At 35.2% G+C, this 22,707-nt stretch overlaps 1 protein-coding gene across 8 annotated transcripts in view; it reads right to left on the bottom strand.

Moving 5' to 3' along the window:
* Positions 1-22,707, bottom strand: part of LOC136027364 (voltage-gated potassium channel subunit beta-2-like) — a 210,845-nt gene that overhangs the window by 125,581 nt on the left and 62,557 nt on the right. The window contains exon 1 of one of the 8 annotated variants that reach the window (XM_065704537.1): positions 6,334-6,534. The exons of 6 other annotated variants lie outside the window; for them this stretch is intronic. In XM_065704537.1, the coding sequence (XP_065560609.1) occupies positions 6,334-6,470 (137 nt within the window). In that variant the 5' untranslated portion in view covers positions 6,471-6,534. Of the gene's footprint in view, positions 1-6,333; positions 6,535-22,707 lie in introns of those variants that run through there. One more of the 8 variants, XM_065704536.1, reaches the window with a different exon arrangement.

Below are 22,707 nucleotides of genomic sequence, written 5' to 3'. Positions count from 1 at the left end.
TGTTATTTTCGTTAAGATTCTATGACTTGTAGGGGGTTTTGCCCTATTTTCTAAAATAAGGCAAATTTTCTCAGGCTCATAACTTTTGATGGGTAAGTTTAAACTTGATGAAATTTATATATTTAAAATCAACATTAAAATGCAATTCTTTTGATGTAACTATTGGTATCAAAATTCCGTTTTTTAGAGTTTCCGTTGCTGTTGAGCCGGGTCGCTCCTTGCTACAATTCGTTAACTCGAACTGTTTGAAAATGCATGAATTTCCTGAAAAGGTGTGAATTTTAGTTTATTTAGGTGTCAACTCTTACGCAACTTTGTAAGGGTGCTAAAATGCAATTATATTGTTTGGACGAGGCTTCTTGAGCCCTTGATAACTTAAAAGCACATATTTAAAAACGAATCCAAAGAATCTTACAAAATACTTTTAGGTTCAATCTAAACTCAATAAATTTTCAAATTTGATCCAAAGAACCTTTTGAAGTGAACAAAGTTTTTTGAAATTATTTTTCAGTTTTCATTGCTATAGATGAAGGTCACTTATTCCTTTCCATTCATAACCCTCAAGATAGATGATTTGAAATTTATAAATTTTAATATGGGTCGGAAGAACACATTACAAACACTAGCATTTTTTTTGGTACACAGTCCAAAGCCTCTTGATAGACTAATTTTTCTTTTATCTTAATTACTGTCTGGGGAAGTATTAGTTTTTGTTTCTTTTGCCAACCCAAAACGGTTTAAAATAAAACTGTCATGAGAACATCATCTCTTGTCAGTCACAAGAAAGACGTCGAAGTCACAGAGCCAGAACTATTAATTTAATTAGATCTAATTTCTTATTGGCCACTGGCCTGCTTTTTTTATTTCCATAGTATGCACGAACTCAAATAAAGAGCAGCCCGTGCCAAAAGTAATTGATACTAAAAACAAAAAATTTTGAAAGCAATACATACTTAAAAAGAATTGGGTTTTATAAAGAATAGTGATTAAAACTATGGTAGGTTCCTTTAGTTTAACGAAGGTTTATCAAAAGAAATAGGTTTTAATGGTGATCAAAATAAATTACTGTCGTTAAGTTTAATGAAGGTTTAAACTTAAGATGGTGTGAATTTAAGATAAATCCTTGGTATCGCTATAGCAGTGCCTAAAGTAAAGGTCATACGGCTCCAATATTTTATTATTTATCTATTTTTTCAGGAGGCACTTCATATGGAAGGGTGGTGATTTAAACTTCAGAGTGGGCTTACTCGATTGCATATCGGGAGTTCTAGTTCCCCTTTTAAGAGTCAAAAGGTATCGGAGGATAGCTATCTCCCCATGCAATCTTTACTCAAATGTATCTGATAAAAATTTTGTTAAAAATAGTTCAAAACTCAGATAACAAAAACTCCAGGATCAACACAATCCCCTAGGGTCCGGAGGAAGGAATTGTAAACTATATCTTGGGGTTATATATGGTTTTTATGGAAGGGATACTCGTATAAACTTCAGAGAGGGCTGATTTGATTGGAAATTGGAAGTTCTAGCTCACTTTTTAAAAGTCAAAAGAGATCAAAGGCCAATTAGCCCCCACTCCACACCTTTTTTCCCCAAACTAATCTGATAAAGAATTTGAGATTGTCGTTTTGTTAAAAAAGTTTAAACATCACATAACAAAACTCTGGGATCGACACAAACCCCCAGAGTACGAGGGCAAGTATTTTAAGTTATGCCGGGCACATATAAGGTTCTTATAAAAGGGCGTATAATAAAATTCAAAGTTGGCTCATTTGATTGGAAATTAAAAGTTCTAGTTAACTTATGATGAGTCAAAAGGGGTAGGAGGGCATCTACCTTGCCCCTTCCACACAAACACCCTCCTTTCCCCAAATGCATCAGATCAATTTTTTAAATTGCCAGTTTGTTGGAAAAAATCCAACGATTAGATAACAACAATTTCAGGGTCAACATATCCCCACCCCCCGAGCCAAAGTAAAATTTTTTAACTTATGCCTTCGGGGCTTATAAGGATTTTATAGATGGAGTGGTCTTATAAACCTCGGAGAGGACTTAAATGACTAAAAATTCAAAATTCTAATTCCCTTCTTAGGAGTCAATAGTGACCCGATTGCAACTAACTTCCCAGCCTTACTTTCCACAAATGTGTCCGATTAAATTACTTATAAAGCCATTTTGTTAGAGCCATCATTTATATTATTATCTATAGAGCCATTTATAGACACCAAAGATCATTTAGCAAAACTCAAGGGATAACACAACCCTCAAAACCTGGGGGCAAGTGTTGCAAATTATATAAAGTGGTATGTATCGTTGTGTCTTAGGCTCTCAACCTCTCTCTCATTATAGCCCTAAAAAGCGAGATTGAACCACACTTTTTGTACAGCCTACTGTTTGAAATACAGTCAGTCAACTGGGTAGCTACAACAATCCGTAGGCAATTTATCTGGAAAACATCTAGCAAATATTCAATCGCTTTTCGGAGCGAACAATTTTTAGAGCCATATTTGACCAATGTCATCACTGTAGCTTCCAATATTCTAGTTTTTGGTTGCAGACTTATCTTCCTATTCTTCCAAACTTCTTTTAACTGTGAAAAAAAAAACCTGAGCCTTGGCTATTCTAATTTTAACATCTTAACTGCCCCCACCGTCCTAACAAATAATTAATTTAATAAACTTTTCCCAAAAGACAAGTTTTTCAAAGAAAAGTAGAGAGATCCATTAAGCCAAGAATGAACAATAATAAAGTCGAATATTCCTCCAAACGCAAAAATACCAGACATCACAATAAATAAATAAATGAAACTCAAAACGAACAGAAATTACAATAAGTAGCCGAGTCATACTCAAAACGAGACAAAATTAACAAGATGTGCTAACCTCTAATCCTTCTCAAGACCAGAACATAATTTGTGTTTTACTGAAAAAAAAGGTACAAATGGCCATGGATTGTCAGTTAACTTGACATATACTGAAACTTCTTCGCTAAGGTGTTTCAAATTTTTCCTTTGTGAAAGTAAGAACATATTTGAACATATTTCAAGCGTATTTTGTTTTTAGCAAAGTGCAAATTGTGGTCTGGTCTGAGAGGGTACGGGGGTATCATTCCTACTCGTGTTAATCTTGGCTCTCGGCTCTTTATTGTATTTTCTGTTCTTTATGAGTTTTATTTATTTGTTGATATTGATTTCTGGTAGTTTTGTGCTTGGAAGATTATTTTATTTTAGATTTGTTAATTATTGACTTAATCGAACTCTTTACTTTTCTTTGAAAAATTTGTCTTGTGGAAAAAGTTTTCAAATTAATTTCTGTTCGTTTTTTATTGACTAAGTCTTTTTCATGGAAACAAAAAATGTTATATATCACAACAGTTTTCTAATGTAAGAATTCACTGTAAGGGATGCTCTTTGTATGTTGGAGAAACTTTTGCAACAATTTTTAATCCTGACAAAAAAGTATCTTTAATTTAACTTTATAGCTTCTGAAGTTGATCAAGTTCGTAGTAACGAACTGTCGTGAGGAGCGACCCGGCTCAATAGTATTCGGGACTCTAAGAAATAGAATTTTGATACCAATAGTTACACCAAGAGAATCAAATTTTAATTCTGGTTTTTAATACATAAGTTTCATTAAGTTTAGTTTTACCCATCAAAAGTGAGGAGCCTGAGAATATTTGCCTTATTTTAAAAAAACAGGGGGAAACACCCCCTAAGAAGTCATAGAATCTTAACAAAAATCACAGCATCAGATTCAGCGCATCAGAGAATCCGACTACAGAGGTATTTCCTATCTAGAAAAATGTGGAATTAGGTATTTTTTGTCAGAAGACGGATGTGTGTTTATTTGTTTGTTTGTTTTTTTACCCAGGGGTGATCGTATCGACCCAGTGGTCCTAGAATGTCACGAGAGGACTCATTCTAACGGAAATCAAAAATTATAGTGCCCTCTTTAAGTGACCAAAAATGTTTGAGGGCATATAGTCCTCCTCCAACGCACATTTTTTCCAAAGTTACTGAATCAAAATTTTGAGGTAGCCATTCTGTCCAGCTTAGTCAATAAACCTAATAACTATGTCCTGGAGGAGGGGCTACAAGCTAAAAACTTTGACCATTGCTTACATATAGTATTTGCTATTTTGAGGTGTACAGACGTGTTCAGGGGGACTTTTTCACGTTGGGGTGGGGTGGATCGAAGATAGAGGAGTTACGAGGGAGGATATTTCCATGGAGGGATTTATCATGAGTGAAGAGAATGTCCATGAAGGGGGTGCATGCTTTTCTAGCATTATTTAAAAACAAACAATAAGAATTTGAAAAAAAATTCAACTGGAAGTATTGAACAACTTTAAAACTTAAAACAAACAGAAAATTTCATGTATATAAGGGGGTTTGTTCCTCAAAACTACCTTGCTCTTTACGCTAAAGTATTTTTAGTAATTTCAACTATTTATTCTACGGCCTTTGTGATTCAGGGGTCATTCTTAAAGAATTGGGACAAAATTCAAGCTTTAGTGTAAAGAGCGAGGTATTGACAAGAGACGAGCCCCTTCATATAAGTAATAAAAACATACATATATTGAAGTTCGGTACGTGAGTTAGGCATATTTATTACTAACAAAAACGTTCGTAAAAAAATCTAGTTACATTTAAAATAATAAAAAATCGGAGGGCAACTAGGCGTCTTCCCCCACCCCTTTTCTTATCAAAACCATCCAATCAAAGCTATGAGAAAGCCATTCAGCCAAAAAAATTAATATGTAAATTTTGTTTTAATTATGCTTGTACAGTGAGTCAAAATCAAAACATGCATTAATTCAAAACCGTTTAGAAATTAAACAAAAAAACAAGTTTTTTTAACTGCAAGTAAGGTGCAACATTAAAACTTAAAACGAACAGAAATTATTCCGTATATGGACTGGGTTTTCCCCCTCCTCAGTGCCTTGCTCTTTATGCTAAAGTTTATTTATTGTTTTATAAAGTAGAGCTGTCACAAAGGGTTAAACTTTAGCTCAAAGAATAAGGCGTTGAGGAGGGGACGACCCCTTTCATATGCGTAAATTTCTGTTCGTTTTAACTTGAAATGTTGCTCCTTACTAGCAGCTAAAAAACTTATTCTTTTATTTAATCTGAAAAATAAAACTTAATATCATTCCCATAATATTCTATCTATGCTCTTTGACAGCCTGGATCCCCTTACGCTCTTTTTTATTTATTTAAATTGTAAGAACAGAAGTTGTAATAGTAGTATCACTAAGAGTTTCAACTTAATACCCCCAGTCTATCTCAATATATAGCCGAGTTGTCTTATTGGCAACCATTTAACAAAATGCCCTTTGATCTATTTTTGAGCAGCATTTACTTTTAAAGTATAAAGGGCAAATTGCATAATTATGGGGGTTGAAATGCCTAATATCCCTACAGACGCAGTTGCAAGACAGTTCTACAATGCTGGACAAAATGGCTGTTTCAAAATTTTGACTGGATGGGTTTGGGAAATGATTGGGCTTGAGAGAAGGGCTGCTTGCCCTCCAGTCTCTCGTCACTCTTAAAATGGGTACCAGATCTCGCGCTGTAATTGGACTGCAAGGGGGAGGATTCGTCTCTGAATCTTAAAACGGGCACTAGAAAAAAAAGGCACTTAAATGGTCCATGGAAATATTAGCGTCCAAATAATTATGTAATACAAGACTTAATATTAAATTAAATTGGACTATATCCTGTAATGTGATTTCGAGATAATTTATAATGCTAAGACCTTTTCAGACATTAAACTTATTCATTACCTTCATGGGTAACAATCATTTCTTCTGAGTAGCTGAGTTAGGGCAAACAACTACACTGGTTTGAACAGATATGTCAATTTTACAATCCTTTTCTTAACGAATCAGGTGATATAGGTCAAAACTTGGACCTTATCTTTGTTTTAAATATTCTTGCCTACCTTTTGCATGGTCTTATTGAATTCTGCAATGTTTGAAAGTTATTTTTTCAAAGTCTCTGGCGTTAGAGCAATTTTGACACCAGAACTTGATTTAGCGCAAAAAAAGTGTCTATAAAAATAAAATGAAACTTATGACATCATCAGACATTTTGTCTTGGATGTTGAAATTTTACAATTTTCCTGGATGGGAACCAAGTAATACTAAATATTTTAGCACGTCAGAAGTGTAAAAATTTCTAAGTATAATTACTAAAAACAAGTCAGATGCCCTCAAATAAAACAAAATATGCTAGACTTTTCCTGAAAATCCAAAAATAAAGTCAAGAAGTAGTAAAAGCAAATGTGTTGAGTAAAGTTTGGTCCTGCGGTAAAAGTAATACAAATCTGTAATTACCTATAAAAGCTATGGCTCATTCTAACGTCTTTTACCGTTAAATCCCACTCTAATGTCTTGAAATCATGGCAAGAGATCGTATAATCACTAAGACTGCTAACAATATTTGAATTTTTTTGTATGCAGCTAAGGATCATTAACGTAAGAGCAAGAATTATTAGAATTTAGTGGCGTCAAGGTATCCCTGCGATCACTGCTACTGCATTGCTCCAGGAGTATCCCTAACAATTCCCAGCATTTGAACTTGAATCAATGTTAGCTTTGCGCATAATAAGAGAAAGCTAGTTATGACGGCCAGAGATGTTTGCCTTCTTATAAGAAGTGGGCAATTATAAAAGCTGTATATATTACAATTATAATATCACAATAATTTCTAAGCTTTTAAGAAAAATAAGAAATAGTTTAAAATCACAGGTATATGGTAATGATACTGGACTAACGTTGGGTGAGTGGGAGCTTTTGCATTGGATGATTGAAGACACAATAGTCAAATTAGGAATTTATTGCATTAAATCTGATTATTTAATGATGACTTCGTTATATTTAAAAAATTCCTCAGTTAAAAACACAAAAATTTTAAATTTTCTCACTATGTGTTCTTAGGTAAAAATTTAAACAGAAAATTCCATTCAAACTTTGCGCGCGTTCACTTTCAAATTGCGATGAATTCGGTGGTGTCAAAACCCTCCTATTCTTATACGGTGACCAAATTTATGGGTACAAAGGAAAATACATTTGATAAAAGCAAAAAATGAAAAAGATAACTCAGAAAAAGAAAAAAGGGTTATTTCCAGTCAATGAATAAAACGAAAAAACAAAACTAATGCCTTAGTCATTTCAATTAGCGCGCGTTCACTTTCAAATTGTGATGAATTCGGTGGTGTCAAAACCCTCCTATTCTTATACGGTGACCAAATTTATGGGTACAAAGGAAAATACATTTGATAAAAGCAAAAAATGAAAAAGATAACTCAGAAAAAGAAAAAAGGGTTATTTCCAGTCAATGAATAAAACGAAAAAACAAAACTAATGCCTTTGTCATTTCAATTAGTCTTTTGAAGAGCTCTTAGGTTGCCCCCAATTAGTTATGATCCTTAAAAGTGGTATTAAAACTATGCATTTAATGTGTGATTGAATGAACTATTCAGAATAATCTGTAAAGAGCCCTGAGAAAAAACATAACACTTTCAAGACACACTGACCTTTTCTAAGTCACAATTATACATTTACTGTAAAAAGAAGAAAGAAAATGTACATTATTTTTTATTTTTAAGCTAACTATTTAGCTTAGTATTTAAACTCTAAAAAATTAAACTGTGATATCAATAGCTACATCAAAGGAATCGAATTTTAATGCTGATTTTAAATATATAAGTTTCATCAAGTTTAGTCTTACCCATCAAAAGTTACGAGCCTGAGAAAATTTGCCTTATTTAGGAAAATAGGAGAAAACACCCCCTAAAAGTCGTAGGATCTTAACGAAAATGACACCATCAGATTCAACGTATCAGAGAACCCTACTGTAGAAGTTTCAAGCTCCTATCTACAAAAATGTGGAATTTTGTATTTTTTTGCCAGAAGACAAATCACGGGTGCGTGTTTATTTGTTTGTTTTTTTGTTGTTTTTTTCCCAGGGGTCATCGTATCGACCAAGTGGTCCTAGAATGTCGCAAGAGGGCTCATTCTAACGGAAATGAAAAGTTCTAGTGCCCTTTTTAAGTGACCAAAAAAATTGGAGGGCATCTAGGCCCCCTCCCACGCTCATTTTTTTCCCAAAGTCAACGGATCAAAATTTTGAGATAGCCATTTTGTTCAACATAGTCAAAAACCATAATAACTATGTCTTTGGGGATGACTAGGATGCAATACTTTACCCACCCTAGATGATTTGGAAATATTTCACGTGGGAGTTTCTGTAGAATGAAAATTCAGAGGCAATTTCAAAGCGGAATGAGCAGTTCTTCCACCAGGCAGAAACATTGCGGCTATTCCGGACGACGCAATTGCCGACGCTATGTCATTTTTTGATCGAATTGATGCCAGAATCAATTTTATCACAAATGTTTTACCAGCACCTCCTGGCGCATCCAAAAAGAAGATTTCTTCAACGTTGTTATCGAAACAATGCATTATCTTATCATAAATGTCGTTTTGCTCAGACGTTAACTTAGAAATGTTATTTTGTACATACGACAATAGATCACTCGTGTTGTAACTTTGTTACGTGAACTTTGTTAGGTGAAGGCATTCCCAAATCATGAAGAGGTTTGTTTGCCATACATACGCACAAATCTTCATTAATAACTAAAGCGTAGTTATAAATTTCTGATGTAAAATCAAAATTCATATCTGACGTCTCTAGCCGTTTTCGATTAAGTATATCTTCGACCATTTTCGATTTATATTTTCCCCATAACTCTGTAGTAGCCGAATTTGAGCAAGTTGTTAGTATAATTTCAAACAATGCACGAATTGGTTTTGGAGTTGACGTTTTGCACGCGTCATTGATGCAGTTATCCGAGTATTGGTCATTCTCCAATAAATTCAGAGCTTGGCATGCACTACGGTAAGTGTCATGTATAGTACCGTTTACAGTTCTCAAATACTCAAAGGATGTCGGACCGGGTACATTCACCAAAAGCAGGCGTAGAAAGAAGCATTCATGTTGATTGGGGTGAACGGTGTAGAGTCTTCCTATCGTGGTATCTTTGAAGATGGTAGGCTGGCCGTCGACTGACTTACCCTGTTTTCGACGTTAAAATACTTTATTTTTAGTATTCCACGTGTAATACGAAGGCACTTCAGTATACAGCAGGTTTTTTGCAAAAGAATCATTTTTGCAAAGCGAAAAAAAAGCTGTTAATTTTGTATCCGGTGGATTCAGGGCTCTTTGTTGCACGTTGGTTTCCGAGAAATAAACACGTTGACCATTCTGTAAATGTACCGCTAAGTGAACAACAGCTGGACTACGTTCATGTATCGGAAATGAAAGAATTCGCCAAACAGCTTCATTACTGCTTATGTATCTTCCAGCCTGATATTGTACGATTTCGTCGAAATCTTTGATTTCGGGCTGCAAGCCAAAAACTGCCATGTCACTGCCTTTGTTGACGTATTTACATATGTATTTGATTGCCTTTACGGAGTTACAGTATTCAACGTTTATGTGTGCATTAAATGTTTTTGATAATAATGGGGAATATGGAACAACCCACTGGTTATCTACTTCGATGGTGGTACCGTTACGCTTCTTTATTATTGCTGTTTTACCGCCATCTTCAGTAGATCTTCTTCTATATTGTGGGTAACCATCATTGCCAGTAATTATGTTTGATACTAAAAGTCGAGGATATTGCTTTGTGCACCTTCCTTTGGCCATGCATGGTGATTTTTCTTTCAGTGCACCGCAAGGTCCATGTATCATATTTTTTACAACAATATCATATAAGCCCTTATCGATATTTTCATCAGGAATTTCAGTGGAAATCACATCGTCAATTTAATTAGAAGTAATTTTATCATGTAGTCAGATTAAAATATGTGCGTCTGGCAATCCTCGTTTTTGCCATTCCACTGAGTACAACCAGCATCGCACTGACCCAAAAACTTCAAGTTTTGCTTTATAGTTTATCAGTGATTTCAACTTTTGAAGACACGGGCTCGTAATGTCATGTCTATGAACCGCCGATTGTCCTTGAAGTAAAAGCTGTCGAATCTCGTCCCAAGATTGATTACATGTAAATCTATCTATATATATATAAATAAGTTGTCTGTCTGTGTGTCTGTCTATCAGGTGACGTCATGTTTCTGTGTCGACTGACGTCAAGAAGTTAGTTGTCGTCATTTTTGCAATGACGGTGACGTCATTAAAGATATTTAAGACATATATGTTCACGTAGAAATCTATTAATGTTTAAGTTTAAAATGACTGATGAACTTACAATGGCAAAAGCTGATGAAGATGCTCAAAGAGTCTATGCCAAAAAACTTGCTGCTGATAGAGAAAGTCAGAAAAGAAAGCGTGCCGAGGAATCAAAAGAACAGCAAGAAAACAGGCTTGAGGCTGATAGAGAAAGATAGAACAGAAAGCGTGCCGAGGAATCAAAAGAACAGCAAGGAAACAGGCTTGAGGCTGATGCAGAAAGAAAGAACAGAAAGCGTGCCGAGGAACTACCAGAGCAACGCGAAAGCAGACTTGCTGCTAAAAGAGAAAGTGAAAAAAGAAGGCGTGCCGAGGAATCACAAGAACAGCAACAAATCAGGCTTGCTGCTGATAGAGAAAGTTAGAAAAGAAAGCGTGCCGAGGAATCACAAGAACAGTAAGAAATCAGGCTTGCTGCTGATAGAGAAAGTAAGAAAAGAAAGCGTGCCGAGGAATCAGAGCAACCTGAAAGTTATCGCCTGGCATTCAGGTACAGCCCAGTCGATGATTATAGCTTGAGTAGATGTGTTCAAATCGGGGCAATGTCTAAATTTGTCAATATTGCAAGGTCTTGAAATTCAATGGTGAAACAATGGGAATGTGTTGCGCCTCAGGAAAAGTTAAACTTCCTCTATTGGCTGCACCACCAGAGCCATTGAAGACTTTCCTTACTGGAACTACGTCAGAATCTAAGCGTTTTTTGTCACAAATCAGAAAATACAACTCATGTTTCCAAATGACGTCGTTTGGAGCCCAAATCGAAAATCCAGATCAATTTATGTCTACTTTCAAAGTAAAAGGGCAAATTTATCATAGAGCAGGGTCCCTTCTACCATTCTCAGGCGAGAATCAAAAATTTTTACAATTGTACTTCATCAGTGATAGAAATTCTGAATTGAATGCACGTTGCGAAATTTCTCCCAACGTTGAAAGAACAATCGTTTCCCAATTGCAACATCTTTTCCACGAAAGTAATAATTTAGTGCGTCTGTTCAAAACAGCCATCGATTTGATGCCTACTGATACGCATAAAATTGTTATTTCCGCTGAAAAAACGCCTCCAGGCCAACATGTGCGTAGATACAATGCTCCAACTATCGACGAAGGGGCGCTTCGCGCCCCCCCAAGCCCCCCCACGCGCGTAAGTCGTTACGCGCCATATTAGTTACGCGCCATTGTAGTTGTGTCCCTGTGTCCCACCTGTGAATATAGATAGATTTATATATGTGTTTCAAACTACGTAAAAATTGCGAATATACAACATTCTTGGCTTTCCCACTACTGGGAGCTTTCCGTTTCCAATTGCCAGCAATTGATCTGAAAATATTTGACCAGAGTCTTCGTTACACAGACAGACAACTTATTTTTATATATATATAGAAGATATATATATATATATATATATATATATATATATATATATATATATATATATATATATATATATATATATATATATATATATATATATATATATATATATATATATATATATATATATATATATATATATATATATATATACATATATATATATGTAATATATATATTTACAAAAACTTTTTAGTTTTTTTGTAGTTTTTACCTTTTTTAGTTTTTTTCTTCTTTTGTATTAATGCTAAAGCCAAGGTTCAAACCTGGAGCCTCTCGGACCTAGAACCTGAAACATAACGCTTTACCAACTCAGCTACTTCGGCTTGAATACATTCGTTTTGAGCAGCTTCCTCGGGTGTTGCCATTGTAGGTTCTTTAGTCATTCTACAATTAGAAATTTCTCTTTCAGCGGTCTTCTTACAATTAAAAATTTGTCTTTGAACGATATTCTTAAATACCTGTGTCCTGGTCGTCATTTATATTCCCTGTGTCCCGGTCGTCATTTGTGTCCCGGTATCCCAGTCTGTAATTTCTCTTTGAGTGTCCCGGTCGTTATTTATATTCCCTCTGTCCCGGTCGTCATTTGTGTCCCGGTATGTAATTTCTCTTTGAGTGTTTTTTCTTTTTAGTATTATTTAGTTTTTTACATTTTTTCTTTTTTCAGTTTTCTTTTTCTTCTTTATTTTTCAGCGTGTCCTGGTCGTCATTTATATTCCCTGTGTCCCGGTCGTCATGTTTTTTACATTTTTTCTTTTTTCAGTTTTCTTTTTCTTCTTTATTTTTCAGCTTCACTATGAAATACATATCGCCGAACCTTTGTTTTTTTAACTAAAATCTGGAAGGCATTGATGACCATATCCAAGTCAAAATCCCAAACCCAATCATCATCGCTATCATTTTCAGTTTTGATATGTTTTGACTCTCGCTGTCCAGGTGGATCTTCATCTAACTGCGCTGTTTTGCGTTCTTTAGCCTCAAGCCTGTTTCCTTGCTGTTCTTTTGATTCCTCGGCACGCTTTCTTTTCTGACTTTCTCTGTCAGCAGCAAGTTTTTTGGCATAGACTCTTTGAGCATCTTCATCGGCTTTTGTCATTGTAAGTTCATCAGTCATTTTAAACTTAAACATTAATAGATTTCTACGTGAACATATATGTCTTGAATATCTTTAATGACGTCACCGTCAAAGCAAAAATGACGACAACTAATTGCATGACGTCAGCCGACACAGAAACATGACGTCACCTGATCCACAGATCCACAGACAGACAACTTATTTATATATATATATATATATATATATATATATATATATATATATATATATATATATATATATATATATATATATATATATATCAGGTGGGACACAGGGACACAACTACAATAGCACGTAACTAATATGGCGCGTAACGACTTACGCGCGCAGGGTTGGCTGGGTGGGGCAAAGTGCCCCAACCAACTTGGTGTTGGGGTGGCACGATGCGCCACTCCAACAGCTAGTGTTTAACAAAAAAAGTAAGCAAATTCTTCAGTGGCTCTGGTGGTTCAGTCAGTTGAGGAAGTTTAGCTTTTCCTGAGGCACAACACATTCCCATTGTTTCACCATTAAATTTCAATGACTTGCAAGAGGGACAAATTTTTACACATAGTCCCGATTTGAACACATCTACTCAAGCTATAATCATCGACTGGGCTGTGCCTGAATGCTGTTAGTGTAATAAATAAATCTGGACGACCATAGTGACGAACATACGCAATAGCATCTTGAGCATATTCATGCATATGACGGGGACTGCCAGCATGTGACGAAGGTAAAATCGTTAATCTTCCAACGCTTGTCGTATTACCGTCATTTACAACTGCATCTCGCAAATGGAGCTTGGTTTGATTCAGTCGGATAAATAGCAAACGTTCTGATTCAATTTTTGTATACATATCAGCGATGTATTGGTGAAACAATTGACGGCGTTTTAAAATATAATTGTCTTCATCCTGCTGAATTTTTTATCCGTTTGTTTGTTAGTGGATGGACCTTGCAATTTATTATTAAAGTCATAGCCTTCGGCTCCATCCCAAAAAATGATAGGATATTGTAGGGCATCATAGCATCGATGAGTTTCAGCAATTCTTACCAACTGAGCGTTTTGCTTATGAAGAATAATATGTCGAGGTAAAAACTGATCACCGACCATAACGATTGCCACTTCGTCGATAGTTGGAGCATTGTATCTACGCATATGTTGGCCAGTAGGCGTTTTGTCAGCGGAAATAACAATTTTATGCGTTTCAGTAGGCATCAAATCGATGGCTGTTTTGAACAGACGCACTAAATTATCATTTTCGTGGAAAAGATGTTGCAATTGGGAAACGATAGTCCTTTCAACGTCGGGAGAAATTTCACAACGTGTTCAGAATTTCTATCACTGATGAAGTACAGTTGTAAAAATTTATGATTCTCGCCTGAGAATGGTAGAAGGGACCCTGCTCTATGATAAATTTGCCCTTTTACTTTGAAAGTAGGCATAAATTGATCTTGATTTTCGATTTGGGCACCAAACGACGTCATTCGGAAACATGAGTTATATTTAGTTACTAGCTGTTGGGGTGGCGCTTCGCGCCACCCCAACACCTAGTTGGTGGGGGCGCTTTGCGCCCCCCAAGCCCCCCTGCGCGCGTAAGTCGTTACGCGCCATATTAGTTACGCGCCATTGTAGTTGTGTCCCTGTGTCCCACCTGTGAATATAGATAGATAAATATATGTTTTTAACTACGTAAAACTTGCGAATATACAACATTCTTGGCTGTCATATTGTCTGTGCATATAAATAAATTGTCAGGTTTACCGACGAACATGCAACATATAATTGTCCATTTGAAAAACAATCTGTATTCAGATCTATACCTCATTATTCTAATGATTGCCCTTGAGCTTTGTTGATGGTGATTGCTAATCGAACATTCCCTTTGTCCCGGTCGCTTTCTCTTTGAGTGTCCCTTTTTTTAGTTTTTTTTTCTTTTTTAGTTTTTAGTTTTTTTAGTTTTTTTATTAGTTTTTAGTTTTTTTTCTTTTTTGGTTTTTTAGTTTTTTTATTAGTTTTTACTTTTTTTCTTTTTAATTTTTTTTGTAGTTTTTACTTTTTTAGTATTTTCTTTTTAGTTTTTTTTTGTAGTTTTTACCTTTTTTAGTTATTTTTCTTCTTTTGTATAAATGCTAAAGCCATGGTTCGAACCTGGAACCTCTCGGACCTAGAACCTGGAACATAACGCTTTACCAACTCAGCTACTTCGGCTTGAATACATTTACCTTTTTTATTTTTTTTTTATTTTTTTTTTTTTTTTCTTTTTAGTTTTTTTGTAGTTTTTAACTTTTTTTTAGTCTTATTACAGTTTTTTTCTTTTTTAGTTTTTAGTTTTTTACCGTTTTTAGTTTCTTAGCTTCTTTAGTTTTTTTAATATTTTCTTTTTGTTTTTTTGTAGTTTTTACCTTTTTTAGTTTTTTCTTCTTTTGTATTCAAGGTTCGAACCTGAAATCTCTCGGACCTAGAACCTGAAACTTGACGCTCTACCAACTCAGCTACTTCGGCTTGATTACATTCGTTTTTGAATTGGTATATGATGAAATAATTCAGACGTCATGTGCTGACAGTGACGTCACTCGACAGACAGACAGACAACTTATCTGCTATATATATAAAAATAAGTTGTTTGTGTGTTATGTCTGTTACGCCAGATTATATCTTCTACTAGCTGTTGGGGTGGTGCTTCGCGCCACCCAAACACCTAGTTGGTGGGGCGCTTCGCGCCCCAACCCCCCAAGCCACCCCGCGCGCGTAAGTCGTTACACGCCATATTAGTTACGCGCCATTGTAGCTGTGTCCCTGTGTCCCACCTGTGAATAGAGATAGATATAAATATATATTTTTAACTAAGTAAAACATGCGAATATACAACATTCTTCGCTGTCCCATTCTCTGTGCATATAAATAGCATTTATATTCCCTGTGTCCCGGTCGTCGTTTGTGTCCTGGTGTCCCAGTTTGTATTTTCTCTTTGAGTGTCCCGGTCGTCATTTATATTCCCTGTGTCCCAGTGTCCCGGTCGTCATTTGTGTCCCGGTCTGTAATTTCTATTCAAACAATTCCTGTGTCTCAGTCGTCAATTATATATCCCGCCTGTGCCCCCGGCGTCCCTGTTGTAGTTGTGTCCCTGCGTCCCGGTCGTCATTTATATTCCCGGTCGTGATTTGTGTCCGGGTGTCCCAGTCTGTAATTTTTCTTTGAGGTTCCTGGTCGTCATTTATATTCTCTCTTTGTCGGTCGTCATTTGTGTCCCGGTCTGTAATTTATCTTTGAGTGTTTTTTCTTTTTATTTTTTTTTTAGTTTTTACATTTTTCAGTTTTTTTTTCTTCTTTATTTTTCAGCATCACTATGAAGTACATATCGCCGAACCTTTGTTTTTTAACTTAAATCTGGTAGGCATTGATGACCTTATCCAAGTCAAAATCCCAAACCCAATCATCATCGCTATCATTTTCAGTTTTGATATGTTTTGACTCTCGCTTTCCAGGTGGATTTTCATCTAACTGCGCGGTTTTGCGTTCTTTAGCCGCAAGCCTGTTTCCTTGCTGTTCTTTTGATTCCTCGGCACGCTTTCTGTTCTTTCTTTCTCTATCAGCCTCAAGCCTGTTTCCTTGCTGTTCTTTTGATTCCTCGGCACGCTTTCTTTTCTGACTTTCTCTATCAGCAGCAAGTTTTTTGGCATAGACTCTTTGAGCATCTTCATCGGCTTTTGTCATTGTAAGTTCATCAGTCATTTTAAACTTAAACATTAATAGATTTCTACGTGAACATATGTCTTCAATATCTTGAATGACGTCACCGTCAAAGCAAAAATGACGACAACTAACTTCATGACGTCAGTCAACACAGAAACATGACGTCACCTGACACACAGACAGACAGACAACTTATTTATATATATATACTAGCTGTTGGGGTGGCGCTTCGCCCCACCCCAACACCTAGTTGGTGGGGCGCTTCGCGCCCCCCAAAGCCCCTTCGCGCGCGTAAGTCGTTACGCGCCATATTAGTTACGCGCCATTGTAGTTGTGTCCCTGTGTCCCACCTGTGAATATAGATAGATTTATATATGTGTTTCAAACTACGTAAAAATTGCGAATATACAACATTCTTGGCTTTCCCACTACTGGGAGCTTTCCGTTTCCAATTGACAGCAATTGATCTGAAAATGTTTGACCAGAGTCATCGTTACACAGACAGACAATATATAGAAAATATATATATATAAAATATAAATATATATATATTTTCTTTTTAGTTTTTTTGTAGTTTTTACCTTTTTTAGTTTTTTTCTTCTTTTGTATTAATGCTAAAGCCAAGGTTCAAACCTGGAGCCTCTCGGACCTAGAACCTGAAACATAACGCTTTACCAACTCAGCTACTTCGGCTTGAATACATTCGTTTTGAGCAGCTTTCTCAGGTGTTGCCATTGTAGGTTCTTCAGTCATTTTACAATTAGAAATTTCTCTTTCAACGGTCTTCTTATAATTAAAAATTTGTGTTTGAAAATTATTCTTAAATACCTGTGTCCTGGTCGTCATTTATATTCCCTGTGTCCCGGTCGTCATTTGTGTCCCGGTATCCCAGTCTGTAATTTCTCTTTGAGTGTCCCGGTCTGTAATTTCTCTTTGAGTGTTTTTTCTTTTTAGTATTTTTTAGTTTTTTACACTTTTTCAGTTTTCTTTTTCTTTTTTATTTTTCAGCGTGTCCTGGTCGTCATTTATATTCCCTGTGTCCCTGTCGTCATGTTTTTTACAATTTTTCTTTTTTCAGTTTTCTTTTTCTTTTTTATTTTTCAGCTTCACTATGAAATACATATCGCCGAACCTTTGTTTTTTTTAACTAAAATCTGGTAGGCATTGATGACCTTATCCAAGTGAAAATCCCAAACCCAATCATCATCGCTATCATTTTCAGTTTTGATATGTTTTGACTCTCGCTGTCCAGGTGGATCTTCATCTAACTGCGCGGTCTTGCGTTCTTTAGCCTCAAGCCTGTTTCCTTGCTGTTCTTTTGATTCCTCGGCACGCTTTCTTTTCTGACTTTCTCTATCAGCAGCAAGTTTTTTGGCATAGACTCTTTGAGCATCTTCGTCGACTTTTGCCATTGTAAGTTCATCAGTCATTTTAAACTTAAACATTAATAGATTTTTACGTGAACATATATGTCTTAAATATCTTTAATGACGTCACCGTCATAGCAAAATTACGACAATTAACTTCATGACGTCAGTCGACACAGAAACATGACGTCACCTGATCCACAGACAGACAGACAACTTATTTATATATATATATATATATATATATATATATATATATATATATATATATATATATATATATATATATATATATATATATATATATATATATATATGTTTTTAACTACGTAAAACTTGCGAATATACAACATTCTTTGCTGTCCCATCGCCTGTGCATATAAATAGATTGTCAGGTTTACCGACTCTTGAACATGCAACGCATAATGGTCCATGGGAAAACAATCCGTATTCAGATCTATACCTCATGATTCTATTGATTGCCCTTGAGCTTTGTTGATGGTGATTGCTAATCGACCATTTCCTTTGTTGCCGTCGTCATTTATATATCCCCCTGTGCCCCCCGGCGTCCCCGTTGTAGTTGTGTCCCTGTGTCCGGGTCGTCATTTATATTCCCTGTTTCCCCGTCGTCATTTGTGTCCCGGTGTCCCAGTCTGTGATTTCTATTTGAGTGTCCCGGGCGTCATTTATATTCGTCAGGACATTGTAGGGCATCGTAGCATCGATGAGTTTAAGCAATTCTTGTCAACTGATTGTTTCGCCTATAAAAAATATTATCTCGAGGTAAGAACTGATCACCGACCAAAACGATTGCCACTTTGTTGATAGTTGCGTATCAGGAGGCATCAATTCGATTGCTGTTTTTAAGCAGAAGCACTAAATTATTATTTTTGTGGAAAAGATGATATATATAAATATATATATATATATATTTTCTTTTTAGTTTTTTTGTAGTTTTTACTTTTTTTAGTTTTTTTCTTCTTTTGTATTAATGCTAAAGCCAAGGTTCAAACCTGGAGCCTCTCAGACCTAGAACCTGAAACATAACGCTTTACCAACTCAGCTACTTCAGCGTGAATACATTCGTTTTGAGCAGCTTCCTCGGGTGTTGCCATTGTAGGTTCTTCAGTCATTTTACAATAAGAAATTTCTCTTTCAACGGTCTTCTTACAATTAAAAATTTGTCTTTGAACGATATTCTTAAATACCTGTGTCCTGGTCGTCATTTATATTGCCTGTTTTTCAGCTTCACTATGAAATACATATCGCCGAACCTTTGTTTTTTTTTAACTAAAATCTGGTAGGCATTGATGACCTTATCCAAGTCAAGATCCCAAACCCAATCATCATCGCTATCATTTTCAGTTTTGATATGTTTTGACTCTCGCTGTCCAGGTGGATCTTCATCTAATTGCGCGGTTTTTCCTTTTTTTCTTTTTAGTTTTTTATTGGTTTTTACCTTTTTTTTAGCTTTTTGAAATCTTTTTCGTTTTTTCTTCTTACTTTTTTTTTAGTTTTTATCTTTTTTATTTTTTTTTATTTTTATTCTTAATTTTATTAGTTTTCGTTTTCTCTTCTATTTTTCAGTTTTTTCCTTTTTTTTTAAGTTTTTTTTTTTAGTTTTTAGTTTTTTTAGTTTTTTAGTTTTTGTAGTTTTTTTAGTTTTTTAGCTTTTTTATTTTTTTTTATTAGTTTTTGGTTTTTTTTGTAGTTTTTGCCTTTATTTAGTTTTTTTCAGTTTTTTTTTTTTGTTTTTAGTTTTTTACCTTTTTTAGCCTAACCAGGATTTGAACCTGGGACCTTCATTCTCCGTTCTGACACCCTCTCTCACCGAGTGACTACTCCAGTATGTTCATTTTGGTGTTTTAAATGGTATATTATTAACCAAATTAATGTGTTTTACAATATACTAAGCATCGTCAAAGCAAAAATGAATTTATATTCCCTGTGTCCCGGTCGTCATTTGTGTCCTGGTGTCCCAGTTTGTATTTCCTCTTTGAGTGTCCCGGTCGTCATTTATATTCCCTGTGTCCCAGTGTCCCGGTCGTCATTTGTGTCCCGGTGTCCCGGTCTGTAATTTCTATTCAAACAATCCCTGTGTCTCAGTCGTCAATTATATATCCCACCTGTGCCCCCGGCGTCCCCGTTGTAGTTGTGTCCCTGCGTCCCGGTCGTCATTTATATTCCCGGTCGTGATTTGTGTCAGGGTGTCCCAGTCTGTAATTTTTCTTTGAGGTTCCTGGTCGTCATTTATATTCCCTCTGTGTCGGTCGTCATTTGTGTCCCGGTCTGTAATTTATCTTTGAGTGTTTTTTCTTTTTAGTTTTTTTTAGTTTTTTACATTTTTTCAGTTTTTTTTTCTTTATTTTTCAGCGTCACTATGAAGTACATATCGCCGAACCTTCAGTCATTTTACAATTAAACATTTTTCCGTGAACGCATGTCTTAAATACCATTAATGACGTCACCGTCAAAGTAAAAATGACGACAACTAATTTCATGACGTCAGTCAACACAGAAACATGACGTCACCTGATCCACAGACAGACAGACAACTTATTTTTATGTATCTACTAGCTGTTGGGGAGGCGCTTCGCGCCACCCCAACACCTAGTTGGTGGGGGCACTTCGCGCCCCCCCAAGCCCCCCCGCGCGCTTAAGTCGTTACGCGCCATATTAGTTACGCGCCATTGTAGTTGTGTCCCTATGTCCCACCTGTGAATATAGATAGATCTATATATATATATATGTTTTTAACTACGTAAAACTTGGGAATATACAACATTCTTTGCTGTCCCATTGTCAGTGCATATAAATAGATTGTTAGGTTTCCGTATTCAGATCTATACCTCATGATTGTAATGATTGCCCTTGAGCTTTGTTGATGGTGATTGCTAATCGACCATTCCCTGTGTCGCTGTCGTCATTTATATATCCCCCTGTGCCCCCGGCGTCCCCTTTGTAGTTGTGTCCCTGTGTCCCGGTCGTCATTTGAGTCCCAGTGTCCCAGTCTGTGATTTCTCTTTGAGTGTCCCGGGCGTCATTTATATTCCTTGTGTCCCGGTGTCCCGGTCGTCATTTATATCCCCCTGTGCCCCCGGCGTCCCCGTTGTAGTTGTGTTCTTGTGTCCCGGTGGTCATTTATATTCCCTGTGTCTCGGTCGTCATTTGTATCCCGGTGTTCCGGTCTGTATATGCATTCGTTTCTTTAGTTTTGTTTTTCTCCTTTATTTTTCATTTTTTTCCTTTTTTCTTTTTTTCCTTTTTTAGTTTTTTTTTAGTTTTTTAGGTTTTTTAGTTTTTTATTAGTTTTTAGTTTTTTTTTCTTTTTAGTTTTTTGTAGTTTTTACCTTTTTTTTAGTTTTTTTTAGTTTTTTTTACTTATGTCCTGGTCGTCATTTATACTCCCTGTGTCCCGGTCGTCATTTGTGTCCCGGTTTTTTGTTGATGGTGATTGCTAATCGAACATTCCTTTTGTCCCGGTCGCTTTCTCTTTGAGTGTCGTCATTTATATTCCCTATGTGCCGGTGTCCCGGTCGTCATTTGTGTCCCGATGTCCCGGTCAGTAATTTCGTCAGTTGAAAACATGACGTCAGTCAACACAGAAACATGACGTCACCTGATCCACAGACAGACAACCTATTTTTATATATATCTTCTATCTATATATATAAAAATAAGTTGTCTGTCTGTGGACCTGTGGATCAGGTGACGTCATGTTTCTGTGTCGGCTGACGTCATGAAATTAGTTGTCGTCATTTTTGCTTTGACGATGCTTAGTATATTGTAAAACACATTAATTTGGTTAATAATACACCATTTAAAACACCAAAATGAACATGCTGGAGTAGTCACTCGGTGAGAGAGGGTGTCAGAACGGAGAATGAAGGTCCCAGGTTCAAATCCTGGTTAGGCTAAAAAAGGTAAAAAACTAAAAACTAAAAAAAAAACTGAAAAAATAAAAAAACTAAAAAAAACTAAAAACTAAGAAAAAAAACTTAAAAAAAAGGGAAAAACTAAAAAATAGAAGAGAAAAAGAAAACTATTAAAATTAAGAATAAAAATAAAAAAAAATAAAAAAGATAAAAACTAAAAAAAAATTAAAAAGAAAAAACGAAAAAAAAATAAAAAAGCTAAAAAAAAAAGTTAAAAACCAATAAAAAACTAAAAAGAAAAAAAACTAAAAAAAAATTTCATCTAAAAAACTAAAAAAAACTAAAAAAGGTAAAAACTAAACGAACTAAAAAAAAAAAAAACTAAAAAAAGGAAGAAAACTGAAAAATAAAGGAGAAAAAGAAAACTAAAAAAATATAAATAAAAATAAAAAAACTAAAAAGATAAAAATTTCAAAAAAAATTGAAAAAAACTAAAAAACCTAAAAAAGGTCAAAACCAATAAAAAAAAACTAAAAGGGGAACACTGGGACACAAATGCCGACCGGGATACTGGGAATATAAATGACGACCGGGACACAGGGAATGTTCAATTAGCAATCACCATCAACAAAGCTCAAGGGCAATCATTAGAATCATGAGGTATAGATCTGAATATGGATTGTTAGATCTGAATACGGATTGTTTTCCCATGGACCTTTATATGTTGCATGTTCAAGAGTCGGTAAACCTGACAATAAAAACTAATAAAATTAAGAATAAAAATAAAAAAAAATAAAAAAGATAAAAACTAAAAAAAAAGTAAAAAGAAAAAACGAAAAAAAAACTAAAAAAGCTAAAAAAAAAGGTAAAAACCAATAAAAAACTAAAAAGAAAAAAACTAAAAAAATTTTCATCTAAAAAACTAAAAAAAACTAAAAAAGGTAAAAACTAAAAGAACTAAAAAAGAAAAAAAAACTAAAAAAAGGAAGAAAACTGAAAAATAAAGGAGAAAAAGAAAACTAAAAAAATATAAATAAAAAAACTAAAAAGATAAAAACTTC

Source organism: Artemia franciscana, chromosome 5, assembly GCF_032884065.1.
Source record: "Artemia franciscana chromosome 5, ASM3288406v1, whole genome shotgun sequence".
Taxonomy (NCBI): Eukaryota; Metazoa; Arthropoda; class Branchiopoda; order Anostraca; family Artemiidae; genus Artemia; species Artemia franciscana.
This window is presented reverse-complemented; position numbering and strand designations above follow the sequence as displayed.